At 32.9% G+C, this 16,484-nt stretch overlaps 2 protein-coding genes across 2 annotated transcripts in view; one reads left to right on the top strand and one right to left on the bottom strand.

Annotated features, from left to right (window-relative positions):
- Positions 1 to 292: 292 nt before the first annotated feature.
- On the bottom strand, positions 293 to 2,512 carry LOC133188339 (serine/threonine-protein kinase Pink1, mitochondrial-like). Its single transcript, XM_061323719.1, has 2 exons — positions 2,176 to 2,512; positions 293 to 1,889 (listed from the first exon to the last, which is right to left on the bottom strand). Exons 1-2 carry the CDS (start codon positions 2,468 to 2,470, stop codon positions 349 to 351), a joined length of 1,836 nt encoding a protein of 611 aa, XP_061179703.1. The 5' UTR covers positions 2,471 to 2,512; the 3' UTR covers positions 293 to 348.
- Positions 2,513 to 4,830: 2,318 nt separating this feature from the next.
- LOC133188340 (neural-cadherin-like) overlaps positions 4,831 to 16,484 on the top strand; it is a 41,326-nt gene continuing 29,672 nt past the window's right edge. The window contains exons 1-3 of the mRNA XM_061323720.1: positions 4,831 to 6,085; positions 15,096 to 15,281; positions 15,582 to 15,849. Coding sequence (XP_061179704.1) covers positions 4,849 to 6,085; positions 15,096 to 15,281; positions 15,582 to 15,849 — 1,691 coding nt within the window. The 5' untranslated portion in view covers positions 4,831 to 4,848. The remainder of the gene's footprint in view (positions 6,086 to 15,095; positions 15,282 to 15,581; positions 15,850 to 16,484) is intronic.

Below are 16,484 nucleotides of genomic sequence, written 5' to 3' on the forward strand. Positions count from 1 at the left end.
CTAACAAATTCTCACTTTAAAAATATCTTCCCTTAAAAGGGCATGGCTCTTCATTTGAAGAAATTTTAATTCCCTTCATACAAATGGAGTCTTTATAACTCCATTTAAACAAAAAAGAATTCTGAAAAAAAAATCACTATGTTCTGTAAATGACATTTTCAGTTAAAAATAAGTTTTGTTCTTAATTAAGGAAAAAATGGACTTAAGTTATTACCTGATCAAGGATAAAATTTAAAATTAATGAATACACAAAAAGTAAGTATGGTTTTCAGCTGTCAATTATTTAGAGAAATAAAATAAACATTTTTATTAAAGAAACGGCAAACAATCTGTTTTAGCAAATCTGGTTCACAGAGAATGATACCAAGCTAGAGATTTCGAAAGAGATGTACAGTCAATTCTCTGGAGAAAGCTTCTGGTAGAGTTATCCTTCTTGGCATCTTGTTTCAGTAAATAAGTAACAGCCAACCAAACAACTGAATCCTTTATCATCTCCAGTGGTGGAAATTCATTATGGTTCAGCCAATCTGGTAATAAAATACACATCTGTACAATATCTGCAGCCACTTTAGGTGTTGGTCTAAGATTAGGATCCCTCTTCAGCAACTGCTTTGTCAATTTCGCTATTGGTTTTGGTACTGCCATTGGAAGGGGTGGTAAGCTTTTTTCTTCATATGAACTACTATTAAAAGGGCCTTTGTAAAAAGGATTTTCCTCTCCAAATATCTCATATACTAAAGTTCCAGCAGTCCAAATATCTGACTTTCTGTAGTCAAGCCAAGCATTTCGTCCAGGTTCCATTACTGCAATCTCGGGAGACATTAATGCAGCATTCCCTCCTTTGTCGGTGTCACTGGTGTTGTATGGAATCATTAGTCCATAATCTGGTTCAGCTAAACAACAACCAAAGTCACTAATCACCAACTGTGGATGGCCACTGGAGACATCTACCAAAATATTATCACTTTTCAAGTCTCTATGTGCTATGCCATTTTCTGTCATGTGTGCAATTCCTTCCAACAACTGGGCTAGCAAAGAGCATCTAGTATTCAAGTTGACATCATTTTCTGAAAGAAAGCTCTTCAAAGTCATGTCATATTTCTTCATCACCAAAAAAAGAGTTTTGTTTCTACCAAGACCACTGTCTGGGTTAAGCCTGGTTGGAAGGGCAGCAGGGTACCTAAGATCATCACTCTTAATCTTTGGAACGTCGTCAATGAAGATGCCTTGCATTTCCACAATATTTGGGTGAGGAGGAAGACTTTTAAGTTTCACTTGATTTCTGGTCAGCCAAATAGATTCTTCCTCCAGTTGTGGAGTAGACCTTGCAGGGGTTATTTCCTTCATCATGCCCCTAAATATTACATCAGCATTGGATTCAAAATCATAATTGAACATCATTTTGATAGCCAGATCATATTTTAACTCTTTCGGAAGTGGTGTCTCATAGGGTTCTTCAACAGTAGTAGTAGTAGAAATATCTGGATTGTTTCCCTCCGAACAAAAATCAGGACTTCCAGGTATAATTTCAATGTCATCATCAGACTCATCTATGACTTCAAAACTTGATTCTGAATCTGTTAACTCATCTGTTGAAAAGGACGACTCCTCATTTGGTACGTAGCTTCTTATCTGTTCATTGAAATCATTCTGAAATCTTGCTTCATACACGGCAGAATTGCAGCCTTGCCCAATCAACTGTCCTATTTGGAAATCTTTGAATGCTGCAGTAGAAAAATTATTCTCTTCTTGGGAAGGTGGATTTATTTTCATGGAGAATATGTTTCTAATAGAGTTTGTTACTTCGTCATCTTCTTGGGCAGCAGCAGTTGACAGCATAGCAGCCACAAAGGAAAAGATGGGTCGGCGATTCCTTGAAAAGTCTATTGCTGTATAATTGAGAGAAAAAAAGATCATTAAGTCCAACATCTAGTACAAGAAAATTTTAATTGGTGTATATTTATTATACCTAGGTACTAAGTAGATAACACAGCGGTAAAGGTTAAAATGTAAAACATGTCTATGGTGATTACTACATGTACTAATAAAGTTGAACATCAAATAGCAAAAGGTTTTTTTTTTATTGGTTAATATATTTTCATGTTAAATACTGAAATCTGATTGCACTATTTTACTATTAGAGTAAAACAAAAGAAAAGTTAAAATGTAAAGCACCTGCACGATTTCGGAGTTCACGTGCGACAGTTGCAACAGCATACCGACTCGCAAATCTTCTGATCGCCGATGGTTGTTTTGCTACAGGTACGAAGGCATTTTTGTTGATTTCGATGGATTTTTGTAAGATCTTTCCCCCGTGTTCGAACCCTTTGACTTTCCGCTTCAAAATATTTTCCAAGAAGAGTCTTCCTTTGATTAACCATTTTTTCACTAAAAAGTTATTGTTTAATAAACCACTTCCAGGGTCTGCGAGGGTTTGGACCAGAGGTCCAAACCCTCCTTTCGCAAACATCGTAGTTACCTTTCGATCAACACAGCCTCACCGAGGCTCACGCAATACTTGTGTTTATTTTGGGAAATACCGCGGTGCATTGTGGTCCTCTTAAAACGGTGTGTTAGATTTCAACGTATGGGAAACATTTCTCAGTGTGTCACTTTATTTTTTTCTATAATAAAAATACCCCAACGTATTTTTTTTCTCCCTCAAAATGCTGCGAAAACTTCCAACATTCGAGAACCATGGCGTCCTTGCTTATGTTGGTATAAGAAAATAACTCAGTTTAGTGAGGTAATACATTTTATTTTCTAGCATAATGTATTTTTTAAAATAACTCTCTCGGGTACTTTAATGCATATTATATTATTCACCCTTTTAATAAAATGTAAAAAAAAAAAAAAAATTAAACATTTTTCAAAAGAACTTACGACTCAGACCATAGTTCTGCTCATAACAAAATCGTTAATTTTGCAAAGTTTTACAATAAACTGACGATTTAAATTTTGTTCTTAGTCGTAAGTTCTTTTGTAAAACAGGCCCCATTTAGGCTCGTTAGGCAGTGGCGTAGCTACCATGTGTGCTTGAGCCTGCATATCATTTTGAAACAAAATAATAATGAAAAATAATTCATAAAAAAATTTTAAATTATGAAAATAATCAACTTGTAAGTATTGTATAAAGTCATAGACATATAAGAGAGGTCTCTTATATGTCTATGATAAAGTTAAATATGTTACATTTAATCTAGAACTGTTTGTGTCCATACTTGAATAGAATAGTTTCTCATATTATATTTAGAAATGAAAAATTGGCAGAACACAATATTATCTTCTGCCTAGTCATGTACAATTTTTTTTTTCAAATAGGTAGTTTATGTGCAATATATACTAATAATGTCCAATATTGTTCTGATTATTGCAAATTATTGCTTTTTTTTTTTTTTAAATAACACCCATTTTCAAATCCGCAAATGTACGATTCGGTTATTAAGCTATCTTGTTAATTTTTTTGGAAAAATATTCTAAAACGAGTGCGAAAATTGTTAATGCAACTATCCTCAAAAAGTTAAATGATTTTTTAGCATTATTTTCCCCCCAAATCAATTAAAATTTTGGGTTGAATTAACAAAGATAAAAAATAATAATAGCCCCCTTCCAAATTTAAAAAAGAAACCGTACTGAACAGTTGGTGCCCGGTCTAGTTGACTTTTTTAAAAAGTCACACTGAGTTCAAACTACATGTAAAATAATAAAATATTTTATATAAGTAGAAACGGAATTTCCTAATTCTTGTCCTCAAAAAATTATTTTGAAAAAAAAAAAATGTAAAAAAAAAAATCTACATGACGCAGAAAAGATAAATGTAATGCTCTCTAAAATTGCCGTGATTGACCTCGACCTCGATCGTATCAATTAATATCATTATTGTTATTATATTATTTATTATCCTTCATATGCTGTTCATTGAAAAGAAAATCATTAATGTAATAACATCATTTTTTTTTTACGTTGTCTTTAAGTATTGTCTAATTTCCCTATAAAATCTCCTTTTGAATTCGGGAAAAAACTGCTACAGAGGAAGTATAAAATGTCGTGTAAATCAAACGTACCTAAAATTCGTTCCGCTTCAGTTCATAAATCCCGCCCATTATGGCTGTTCTATTCGAAGACTTATTTTTAAAAAAATAAAAAAATTAGCAATTTTTTATACAGAAATTAAGCACACTAATCATTTAAAACGTATCAAGTATTTAAAAGATCGATGTATTAAAAATTCAGTTTTAAGCGTAATGTTTTTATTGTATGCCAAAGAGTTTTCCGTCTTGAAATTAATACGAGGGAGTAAATTGTAATTGCAGTAATGTTTTGACACCTGAGCATGGTTTAAAAGGGGCATTAGGATACGAAGCCAATGGATTAATATAAGTGTGAATTTGAGATTAAAGGTTAGTATTAAGTTGTGGAAATATTTGAATAATCAAATGGCTTAAACGTATCTTGTCTTTTGCTTGAAAATAACTTTCACTCTCGCGGCGGCATATTTTGATGTCGTTTGGGCCAGTGGCATTGATGTTTGCACGAGTTGTGGAAGGCCTCAACATGCTCAAGGAAAACAGTGATTACACGTTAGGCCTAATTAATAATTTGATTTTGGAAGTTTATTAAATTATTTTGTTAAGAAGATGTTGAGCTAGTGCTGGATGAAATTAAAGCAGATTCTAAGTAATAGAGGTAAAATGCAATGTCGACATTCTCGCTTTGGATTCCAGTTTATCGATCAGTGTACTTTCTCAGTTTATGAAATAACATGTGTAGGCCTATGTAAACGCATGGAAAATTAATCTGTATTTTTTTTTAAATTACAGATGGAAAAAAAACGGTGAAAGAGGAATAATGGCTTTCATAGGATGGCAGGGCACAGGTGTATGTGTGATTTTTCATATGATGATAATACATTATAGGCCTAGTGTATGTGGGGATACAAGTTCCATAGTTATTCCCTTTACAGTCCCTGTGAATACATTCATAACGAAGCTTTCCACTAGCCATGCTGAATTCAACACCGATGAAAAGCTAGCCAAATCACTCTTCCATATCTCTGAGGATGGAAAATTAACAACGAAAAAGGAATTGTTTCCACATGTCGGAAGATCATTTTCACTCATTCTGTCAAATGATTTCAATGAGTACCCATTCATTGACATTTTATATTTAAACATTGGCCCCTCATGGGAACTAAAAGCATTTTCCAGTCAGACTTTTTATGGCATGATTCAAGAAAATCTGCCACCTGATTCAGAAGTGAAATGGAAGGAAAATATTCATCTAAATTTTAATGCAGTTAAATACACATTAGAACCTTCAAATGAAAAATTTATAGTGAACATTACAACTGATTCCACAGCTATCTCTCAAGTGAAAATTGTGACTACAAGTGAATTAGATCGTGAAAGTGCGAGTGAACACATTTACATTTTGAAAGCTTGGCTAAATGATACTGTATACACATCTACCATTTTAAAAATCAAAGTTCTTGATATCAATGACTGCATTCCAAAATTTTCTCAGAAAATTTATAAAAGTACAATTTTTGATGATAGTATATATGCACCTAGTACTAATGTATTGAAAGTTTCTGCATTTGACCAAGATGTAGAAGATCAAATAATTTACAGTCTAAGTGGTACAACAGCCTTCGCCATTCATCCAAATTCAGGTTATTTGACGGCAAAAGCAGTACGTCCAGGAAACTATAACTTCAAAGTCTATGCAACAGATACCAGTGGAAAACAATCAAATGCATTAGTATCTATTCGCATCCTCCCAAGTACTTTAAAGTTTAGACCATTCCATCAAATTTCCAAACGACAAGCAAAATTCATGACTGTGGAAAAAACTTATGTTGTTCTAGAAAATCAAACAGCTGGAACTGTTGTCTTCAGTGTTGCCTCCAAACCAGCAGCGCCACCAGGAACTGAGTTTTATTCCATTCTTTATGACTCAATTCAGGCTTTTCAGGTGGACACCAGGGGGAATGTCTACCTGAAGAGTGGGCACATCCTGGATTATGAAAATCCCCAACACAGAAATGTGACAGTTCGCTTCAACATCACCTCTTCTCTCTCCCAAGGTTTGTATCTTTACCTGAGAATGTAGTAAGTAGATATAAAAGCAGCTGAAACTCTAATTTATATCCTCATCACACAGCTCAGCTTGGTAAAAGTGAATGTTGCCGGGTACTTGTCCAATGGACAAATGTTTTTTCTGTTTTAAAGTTGAAAATCAAAAATTTAAAACTTGTTGTCAGTTATTTATCGCAGGTTAATGCATTTGCCTAAATACTGTAAAAGCAGAAATATTTGTTGGGGATTAAATTTCATTTATTTCATTGTTAAATCCCAAATGAAATTTTAATATGGATATTGAAAATTATGTTTTCTTTTTTATCAGAAACAATGAAATTAAATCCCCATAAAAGCATTTTTGATCACAAATCCATGAAATTTTATCCCAACGAAAAATTTGTGATTCTACAGTACTGTAATTAACTTCAATCCCCAATGGTAATAATGAATTTAGATCCCTGTCGTCAAACTCAATCGAGACTGAAGTTGACCATGGGAGCAATTACTTTCCATTTTGAACTTTGATAAGTTGCATGGATCTGACAAGTTTGCAATTTCAGTTAGGGTAGGAAAAGCTTTAATAAAGGAAGACAATGGTGATAAAAAGAGGAGAAAAGGACAAATTAATGTTCGATTTTGATTTTTTAACCTATTTCTCTTTGTCATTTTTCTATGATCTTGATTTAGCATTAATTGACCTGTTGACAGGATGATATTATAACTAGTAAGTTTCATAATTTGCTATGTTTTAGAATTATCATAAAGTAGACTCAGGGAATTTAATATGGACTCTATACCATTTCAATATATAATTTTTCAAGTTGTCAAGTAATTCTTGATTGAAGAAAATTTGGCAAGTAAAAGTTATGTCTGGACCAGTAAATTTCTTAGTCACTTATCCGAATGGACAAGCAAGAGAAACATTAATCTAGAGCCCTGCATCATGATCCAGTTTTTAAATGTGTACACCAAGTACACCTGTAAATTTTTATGCACCTTTTCTTAATGATTTAAAATTGTTATTGGTAGGAAAGTGGGTATATTACAAATGTTTAAGTATGGTTTCATCTATGGAGGAGTTGATTTATTGTTCTACCTTCCAAGGAACAGATGTAGAATGTTTCTCTATGGCCACTGGGGTATCTGTTGTTTGAAGCTGACCTAAAAATGTCATCTTGCAGTCTTTATAGTCTTTACTCAAAAAGATTGTTTCAATTGTTTAAAGGCCTATTTACACGGTCTGACTTGTAAGATGTGATTTCAGATGTGATTTCACATCTGACTCCAGTGTTTCATTTACATTGTATGATTTGTCAGATATGTAGTTCATTAATATTTCCCTCCAAATTTCTTATTGTTTACAATTTAAGAATGGAAAACGGCAATTACATACTACCTTTCCATTTCCTAATGATAGCAGCTATTTGCCAATTGAACACAGAAGAACATGGGCAAGACCTTGGTTAGGACATGGTGCATATTATGCAATAAGTAAAGAATTGGCCACGGAAAACCCAAATGGTTTCATTTTTTCAGACAAATTTACTTCTGAGTATGATTTTTTAATCAATCTGTTTGTTCAGTTTCACTTTCCTGCCATTATCAATTCGAGTACATGGAATGAAAAATTCCCCCAAGATTTGGCCATGTAAGATATCACATTAATCTTAAAATTAATCTGGAGCAAAAGTTCGGGAAAAATCCACATGTTAATAGTACCTAATTTAGATCAACCTTTATGACCTTTCTTATGATTGGTTGAAACCATCTGACTTGCCAGACAGAATAGAACATGTCTCTATTCCATCTGACTCCATCTGACTTCATATCTGGCTTATGATTTCCCTATTTACACGGTATGATTTGTAAGATGTGGCGAGTCACATCTTACAAATCATACCGTGTAAATAGGCCTTAACATAGTTTCACTTTTGAAGCACAGTAAAATGCTTGGTCAAGGATTTAATATTTAAGCACAATTTTTAAACATTCTCATTTTTTTTTAAAAAAATTGAACAAAATTTAAGATTTTTAAAAAATTAAACTATGATTTTAGAAGAACTTTATAAGACTCTATTAAACTAAGTCTCATTTTCTGTTTTGTTTGAACTAATGCTGCATTACTGTGCTTTATCTCTGATGTCCAGTATCAATTACATGGATGAGAGGTCTATATCATGCTTAATATGCTGAACAAATTTTAATGAGGATAATCAACCTATCACCATTCCATACTAATTGATACTTGTATGTAAAGTGGCAGCTGCTTAACTATGTAGCAGATATGGTGTGGCTATGAAACTGATAACCTTTGGTTTTCAGTTAAATAGATAGATATATTAAAAAAATATTGCACATATTTATTTGATAAAAATACATGTTTATATATATGAGAATTTACTATGAAGAATTTCTCCCTAGATTTTCACTAATATAATCTTCGTTGGTAATTTTTAAACATGTCAAATGTATGGGTAGAGCTCTAGAGGGAGAGGGAGAGAGAGAGAATTTTTGAATAAAAGACACAAAGTCTAATTGTGTGTATTTGTCTGACATTTCCAATCACTCTCTATACTCAGAAATCCCCCCAATCTGTCTTTGAAATCCCAAGTCTTGATTGGAGTTGATCCTAATAATTGGATTATCCAGGCCCCCAACAAAGCCAGATAAAAGCTAGTAAAAGTAGCACAGTGCCTAAGGGGTGGGCATAGACCCATAATTAGTATCACCCAGTCTTTGCTGGTTTGTCAGAGATTGACACTCTTTGTAATTTTCAGTATAACTTGTCCCAAAGAGGGGTCTTTAAAGTTGGTGTTAACAGTAGGTTTTACAAATGCTTGCTAAGGCCACTAGTTTGGAACATTTTATGACTATACTGAACAATAAAAACTATACAAAATTGATGCATTAAGCAAAGATCTGATGATGTTATAGCAACTGCAATAGTAGGATTATTAGTTTCATATAAATATGCTTCTTGTGCAGGATGTAAATAGTTTTGTTAAACTTAAATCATGCACACCCCTTTCTGATCAACAGAACTTTATTGGGGTTTTATCTGTAAATCAGACATGTGGCATGCTAATTTTTACATTGCATAACATTGAGGTGAGTCATATTCTCTTGTAGTATCTCTTGTTGAGGGTATTGCAATTCACCCCATTGCAATGGTGCAAGGATGAATACTGCAGGATGAAAAGATTGCATGTCTGGACAATCAGTCATTCATCATGTTCAATTCCCATTATATTTGCAAATGAATTAAAAAATTCCGTCAATGAGAGAAAAACAAAATGCATTCAGTTAACTGTATTGGGAATCCAAATGAAACCATGGAGAACCTAAAAGCAATTGATGAAATTAAAATATGGAATGGTTCCAGAATTTTGGAACTTTGGAAATGAAAAAGCACATCATTGAAGAGTTTTGAAAACTTAAGAGTCAATGGACACAGATTATAGAAATGATTTCAAGGGGTGACACTTTGTGAAAAATGCAGTATAAATTAACCCCAATAAAGATTGAAAGTGTTTATGGTTGGAGCCAGTCTAGACTAAGCAGAGAAACTAAAGAGCAGTTCCAGGTCACCCAGGGTCATAGAGAGCAATTACAGCTGTTAGATAGGGACCATAATTGTCAGGGGTGCTAGTGCCATGTGCCATAAACACTGCAGTGATTTATGAGCCGTGAAATTCACCCTCTTTACAAAACTGTTGATGGAAATGAGCATTTTCTGTTCATTTGTTTGGAAAATGTAAAAGTTCTATACATGTCATAGAAACTTAGGAAGAATGGTTTATTTTGTTTGCATGCACCTCTCAGACATTTATGACTTCTTTAATTATTAGGTAGAGAGCTTTCTGTTGTTAGTGTTCCATGCACATGTCAACTTGACCAAGTCCAGGTGTAAAAGTCTTTCACCTGATTTCTTTCTATATATGTAATGGTCACTCTGCAGACTTTATTTACTTTGCTGATCTAAGTTTGTTTTTACTTGCCAGATACCTTGTTATTCTGATCTTTCACTTGCTGCACATGAACAAAATGTACCTGCTTCAGCCCTTTTACATGCTGTGCTAATGTTATATTATTGTTTGTGTAATAGTCTTATTCTTGTATCTCCTTGTGACTGTCCTGTTAGACTTTACTCAGTCTATTGTGTGTTAAAACAAACATATTACTGCATTTTTGTAACAAACCTAGAATAATATTGATGGATTATAGATGAGATAATAAAAATCGTGAGGTAAAGCATGTGTCCATTTAATTATACATCAAATGCCAAAAGGTACCTTGATTTTGCATTTCAGTGACTTTTTAAATCAAAGTTTCTTGGAAGTTCAAACAATCGATCATGTTTTTGTGTAATAAAAAGTTATGAATCATTAGCATCAGATTACAGAAAATTAGTTGGAAATTCAAAATATTGCTGTAGTTGTTAATCTTGCTATTAGAGACAAGAAGCACCACCTAAATGTAATGAGAAGAGGATGAATCACGGATCAAAGGAGTAGTATTTATAAGGAGCCTTGTGTTTATTAGATCTAGTCTCTGTTTCATCCCTGCAGTCTCAGAGAGAGAAAGAGGGAGATTTTCCCCTGACATGCTTTGATAATTGATTTGATGTATTGTAATGGGCACCCTTATGATGAAGTTCTAATTATTCTGGTAATTAGATTTTGAGGTCTGCATTTTGCACAAGAGACTTTGACTGGAACAGGTCTTTGGTGATCAATCACTTCCCCCAATGTCATTCCCATTGCATTCTGTAACACTTATTGGGGAATAAATAAAATCTGTGTGAGATTTTCTTGATGGTGTATGAGCTTGGGCATCAAGGCAGTTTGTGTGGTAATGAGTTAGTTATACCCTCAAGGAATAAATGCATTAGCAATAGACTCACATATATGATAAAATCAATAGATTTTAGAAGCATGAAATCAAAATTTACTGGTAGGCTTTCAAAACTGATCGAACTAAAATTGGACTCTTGTTGTGGTTCAGGCTAAATGTATATAATTATATATGGACCATGGATATTGGCCTGCATGGGTAGCTCAGTGGTTAAAGTACCTTACTAGTTACTAGTGATCCAGGGGTCCTGGGTCTGATTCCTGGTCCAGTCATAAATGTTCTCCTTTCCTAGCTTTTATGTTTGTAAAGGGTAATTAAAGCAATTCCCTGTTTTGAAGGCACATACAATCTAATAGACATTTAGACTTTGTTCTAATAATCATGATAATTGTTGAATTCTAAAGAAAGATGAACAGAAAAGATAATTAAATGTCAGTTAGTATGAGTATCTACTGGTATATTTATATCATGTATATAAATTATTGATATATTTTAATTTTTACAGTTTAACAACCTACTCTCTTTCAGTAATCTCTACAGTTTATAAATTCAAGCATTAAATTATATAAGATTAAGATGATCAGTGCACACTCTTTAATTAAGGAAAACTAAATAATGCATATGAAAGCAAGATTGGTTCTTTCCAACTCATTAACTTCATATAATTCCAAGAGAAGAAACTGGTCTAGAGATGAAAGAACACGAAATGTATTGAATCGAGACAAAAGAACATGTTTCCCAGTTGTAGAGCATCTTGATCGATTGTGTCTGAGTCAAAAAAAGAGTTACCTTAATTGATCTGGAAATGACAAGATTATAAACTTGGTGGTCATGAAGGCGAAGATGTGGAATTCTTCTAAAGGGTCACCCAATCAATACTGACATGCACACATCTTGGGGGATTGAGGAGCAAACAAACAAATAAAAAAATAGGGGATGTGTGAGACAAATTCTTGGTTGGCATTGAGAAAAAAATTTCCTTGGCCTTTTTCATTGTCTTTGGAAAATATCAACATCTATCCCAGCCTTTAGTTATACTGTTAATGGATTGTAAATGATGTGAAGTTTCTGAAATTTGATCATAATATTTATTTAGAACTGTATAAATATTTTTAAGCTTTTCTTTATACATTTGAATAACATTAAATGTTAAGACAAAAATTAATACTTAGTATCATGGTAAATCTCACAAGAAATTTTGGAACATAACATTGTTTATGCTTAGTGAAAATTGAATGTTTTGAACAATCAGTGTGCTGAAAATACAATATATTGCTGAGGATTGCATTTAATTCAAATGGAAGGTTGTCTAATTTGGAATGTTTAGAGTATTTTGTCGATTTCCAAATGTATTGATAATCAGAAAGAAATGTGTGAATTTTATGAGAAGAGTCGACTTAGACAAAAAGTATCAACAAAAATATAAGACAAGTGGACTAGTTCATCTCCTTAGTTTTATAAACATGGTTTATTTTAAAATGTTCAGCAAGATATTTCACCTTGACTTTTTTTTTATACTGGTATGTCCTTAAAAATTCTATATCGACCAGATCTCGTGGTGTGCATTCTACAGCACATTATCCCCAGCAAACGGACATTTCCTTCTTCCACAATGAAAGAGTTCTGTTAACTAAAATAATCTTGGTATCAAGTTAAGTCTTTCTAACTTTCTCAATATGATCAGATCTAATTTTTACTTTTAGAATCTTTGGGTACATGTTTTATTCAGTGTTCTGACAAGTCTAATGAAGGATAACAACTTCTGCTGTCTTTGTATTCATTTTCTGACCAATTCCATTTACACTGATCTTAGTTTTTGTGTAGCAAAGAAAAAATGCAATTGAGAAGAATAGCATAATTGCTTCACATATTAGATATGATTTTAAAGTATATTGTATTAAATTTGTATGCTATATATGTATGTTTACTTATTTGATGATTCAAGAAGAGAGAAATCTTAATTTCAAAGACCTCTCTATAAATATAAGTACACTGTAGGAGGAAAGCTACTTGAAATGATGAGCTTTTAGATAATGGAGAAACAGCATCAAGTGCCATTTTTTCATGATCTTGCACACACAAAAAATTTGCTCACAACTTGTGTGCTGCTCTGTATTGATCAGGAAGACTCACAAAGATTGATGGTCCAGAACTACTACTATCAGCCCTTGATGTATTGATCTGAAACAAAGAGCTCTGCTGCAGCCAGACACATTTTGATGCACCCAAATAATGATAGCAATTATATCACAGACATCAATAATACAGTGATATTTTGCCTGTGATGTAATGTTAAATATGATAGTGTCGGATGTCTTTGAAGATGTAATGGCATGAAATAATTGAAATCCCTGTCTGAGAGATGCTGTTGTATTGATTGGTGAATACATTTTCTTCTATGAAGATTAAACCTTGACAGAGAGGGTGTTATACATATATGTGTGTATAATTATTTGGTCATGTAAGGGGTTAAATCGAAAGAATGATGTCTGATAGAAATCCAAATTAAAATGATTAGTGGGAGGGGGTAAAGAGCCCCAAAAGTTTTTGTTGTAACTTGCCCCTAATGAAAAAGGAAATTTTGCATAGGTATTGTAATTGTTTTCATTAGATGTGGATTAATTGTGTTTTTTAGTGTTGGTAAAGACAATGGCATAGTATTTTAAGATTTTTCAGAAACATTTAAAAAATATTGTTGGGTGTAAATTGGGTATTCTTCATTTTCTAAAGAACAAGGTTCACTTTAAGGGCCTTTTTAGGCCCTGTGAATTTCTGAAAAAGTGAAACTGCTTTGTTTTAGTTGACAATGCTTTACATATCATTTAGACTCTTGATGATTGCGAAAAATGACGTAATTTTCTAGCTAGTAAATGCATTATGACGTCATGAATTGCGTCATTTTCCTCATATCCTGAAAAATTCAATGAAACAGCCAATTTTTAAAGCAATTTTTCAATATTTCATATAGAGTGCAACCTCTGATCTAAAATATTTAATTATCAAATGATAAACCTTTTTCTGAGGATTACAAAACATGTTTTATTTTTTGGATCAAGAAGTACGCTCATATTATTTTTCTTCTCTGAAAGCACTCAAATATACCCGTTTTCTTCAAAACTCAAGAACTGTACATTGCAATTTCATAAAGCCTGTTTTCCTATACCTGAACTTTCAGAAGAAAATTTTTAATAGGAAATGTAAGCACTAAGTCTCTACTATATCTTGATGTTTGAAATGGAACATAGAGTGTTATTTTATAAGTATTAAAAGTAAGTAAATAATTTATTACAGTGACATTTGTATATATATACAATAATTTTACATTCATTAAACAACTAAACATGTATGAACAACACCCGGCCCATCAGACCTATAAGTCACTTTAAGAAATATAAATATACATTACATGCATGAAATTTTTTGTTGTCTCATACCATAAATGTTATATATGAAATTCGCAGTTTGACATGGGAAGTGAGTTAATAGATATTTAAAGAGAACATTTAAATCATTATTATGTAAATTTGAGGTTCCAGTATTTCTTAGAAAGTCTTGTCTACAGTTTTTATAGAGATTACATTTTAATAGAAAATGAAGTTCATCCTCTACTTTGTTAAGATCACAGAGATTACATATTCTGTCTTGAATATTGGTTCTCTACAATAGTGGTCAGTCTCGATACGCAGTGGGAGCACCCAACACCGGAATGTCACCATTGTAGACCTTACTGGTTTCGGCAAGTCCATCTCAACGTAATGTTCAAGGCCGTATTCTTCCTTAAGAATGCAGTACATCCGTAATTTTGCAGATTTTTTAATATCAGATTGCCATTTGGATTGTTGATTTAAAAGTTGTCTCTGAATAAAAATTTGAATATCGCAAAACTGCATGTTATGGAAAATGTGGTTTAAATCTGGGTTTTTCAAAGAGAATTTTATAAATTGGTATACCTACAGGGCCATTTTATGCATAAAGTGAGCCTAGCTCTTTTACCAACAATTTTCCTTAGATCAGTGATATAAAGTCATTTGAGAATTTTATTTGGAAATTGGCATTTCAATTCTTTTTTTCTTTCTTTTTTTTTTTTATCTATATGCATGTCATGCCCTGCTATTAAGTGGCTGTTCATTTGACATTTAGAGTATCTTTCCTTTTCTTTAGAATACCAGATATGGACTGTACATTTGAATGTGACAGATGTAAATGACGAAAAGCCGAGATTTGTAAACCAGCCTCACCCGTTCTTAGCCACTGTACCTGTCAATCCCAGAATTGGAGAACTTGTATATGAACTCCTAGCAACAGATCCTGACACAAACTCTGATATACAGTATAATCTTGTGTCTGGTAAAAACATATGATTATTTATGAATTTAATGAAAATTTATTTTTGAAAATATGACATTTTTGGGCAGAAATATGCAAAACATAAGGTTTGCATTTGAATGCTTTTTAATTTGACGTAATTGAAAATGTAGCATACCTGTATATGACTGATAGAATGACATCATTTGTTGTTCAGGACTTCGTAAATATACCTCACTTTTAGAAGAATGCAGAACATAGATCATAAATCCTTTGTAACTTTTTTTGTTATTTATAGTTAATATATGATTATGATCATTTTATAAAATTTAATATATTTAGGGGGAGAAGGGAAATTCACAATAGAGCACATAGACAGGGGCATTGGTCGACTTGGTCGTATTGTAACAACAGTTAATGGAAATGGACAGTTCATACCAGGTCAGGAGTATGAACTTGTGGTCTCGGCTCAGGACCTGGGGGCTCCCATCATACAGAAGTCTAACTTTGAAGTTGTCCGCGTCTTGGTGGGGTCCAGACCCCCTCAGTTTTACAGCTTTTACAAACCTTATGTGGCTTTCATCACAGAAAACAACCAACCAGGTTACAAGTAAGTTAGAAGATTGAAGATATATATTTAGATGAAAACACAATAAAATAATTTTTCATTATTAAGTGTGCAAACTAATTGACATTTTAGATTGTTCTTTATGTGGTATGAACTTGCGTGCCTCATACAATTTTGTTCTTGTAATTAGATTGTGTTTGCTGCATCCCAATTGGCTCTCTGAAGTTTTCTTTATAGCCTTATCTTGATAGTGTTTGAATCTGCAAACTCTATTTAGTATCTTTTTTAGCATTTTTATGTGTCTCCTGTGATTACAAAAAGTCAGTTCTAGAGAAGTTGCTCAATTAAAAAAGAAGAGAGGGAAATGCCATTTCAACAGTGCTAATACAACTTGTTTTATAGGGTAACAGTCATACCCTTTATCAGCATGGGTTAGGTCAGACTGGTGCTATTCTTAATGGTACAGACACTGGAATGAGATTCTGTGACCGAATACTTTAGATAATGACTGATCTTTTTCCTCCATGTGTCTCACAAGGACAAGTCTGTTTTATCTTTCTGATAAGAAATTGTTAGTTTTCCTTTTTGTTGACTATTGTATCTGAGACATGCAGGCCACAAAATACATGTAGAGATAACTGATAATAGATGGTATGCAATTTATAATCACAATTTTT

Source organism: Saccostrea echinata, unplaced genomic scaffold (assembly GCF_033153115.1).
Source record: "Saccostrea echinata isolate AGI-Se365-2 ecotype Australia unplaced genomic scaffold, CSIRO_AGI_Sech_v1 ptg000016l, whole genome shotgun sequence".
NCBI classification, from domain to species: domain Eukaryota; kingdom Metazoa; phylum Mollusca; class Bivalvia; order Ostreida; family Ostreidae; genus Saccostrea; species Saccostrea echinata.

What these genes read in the sequence shown, in the direction of transcription:
- LOC133188339 (XM_061323719.1), bottom strand. Translation starts at nt 2,470, where the DNA reads ATGTTTGCGAAAGGAGGGTTTGGACCTCTGGTCCAAACCCTCGCAGAC. An exon ending in TGAACTCCGAAATCGTGCAG is followed by an intron (nt 1,890 to 2,175) that starts GTGCTTTACATT and finishes TCAATTATACAG; the next exon opens with CAATAGACTTTTCAAGGAAT.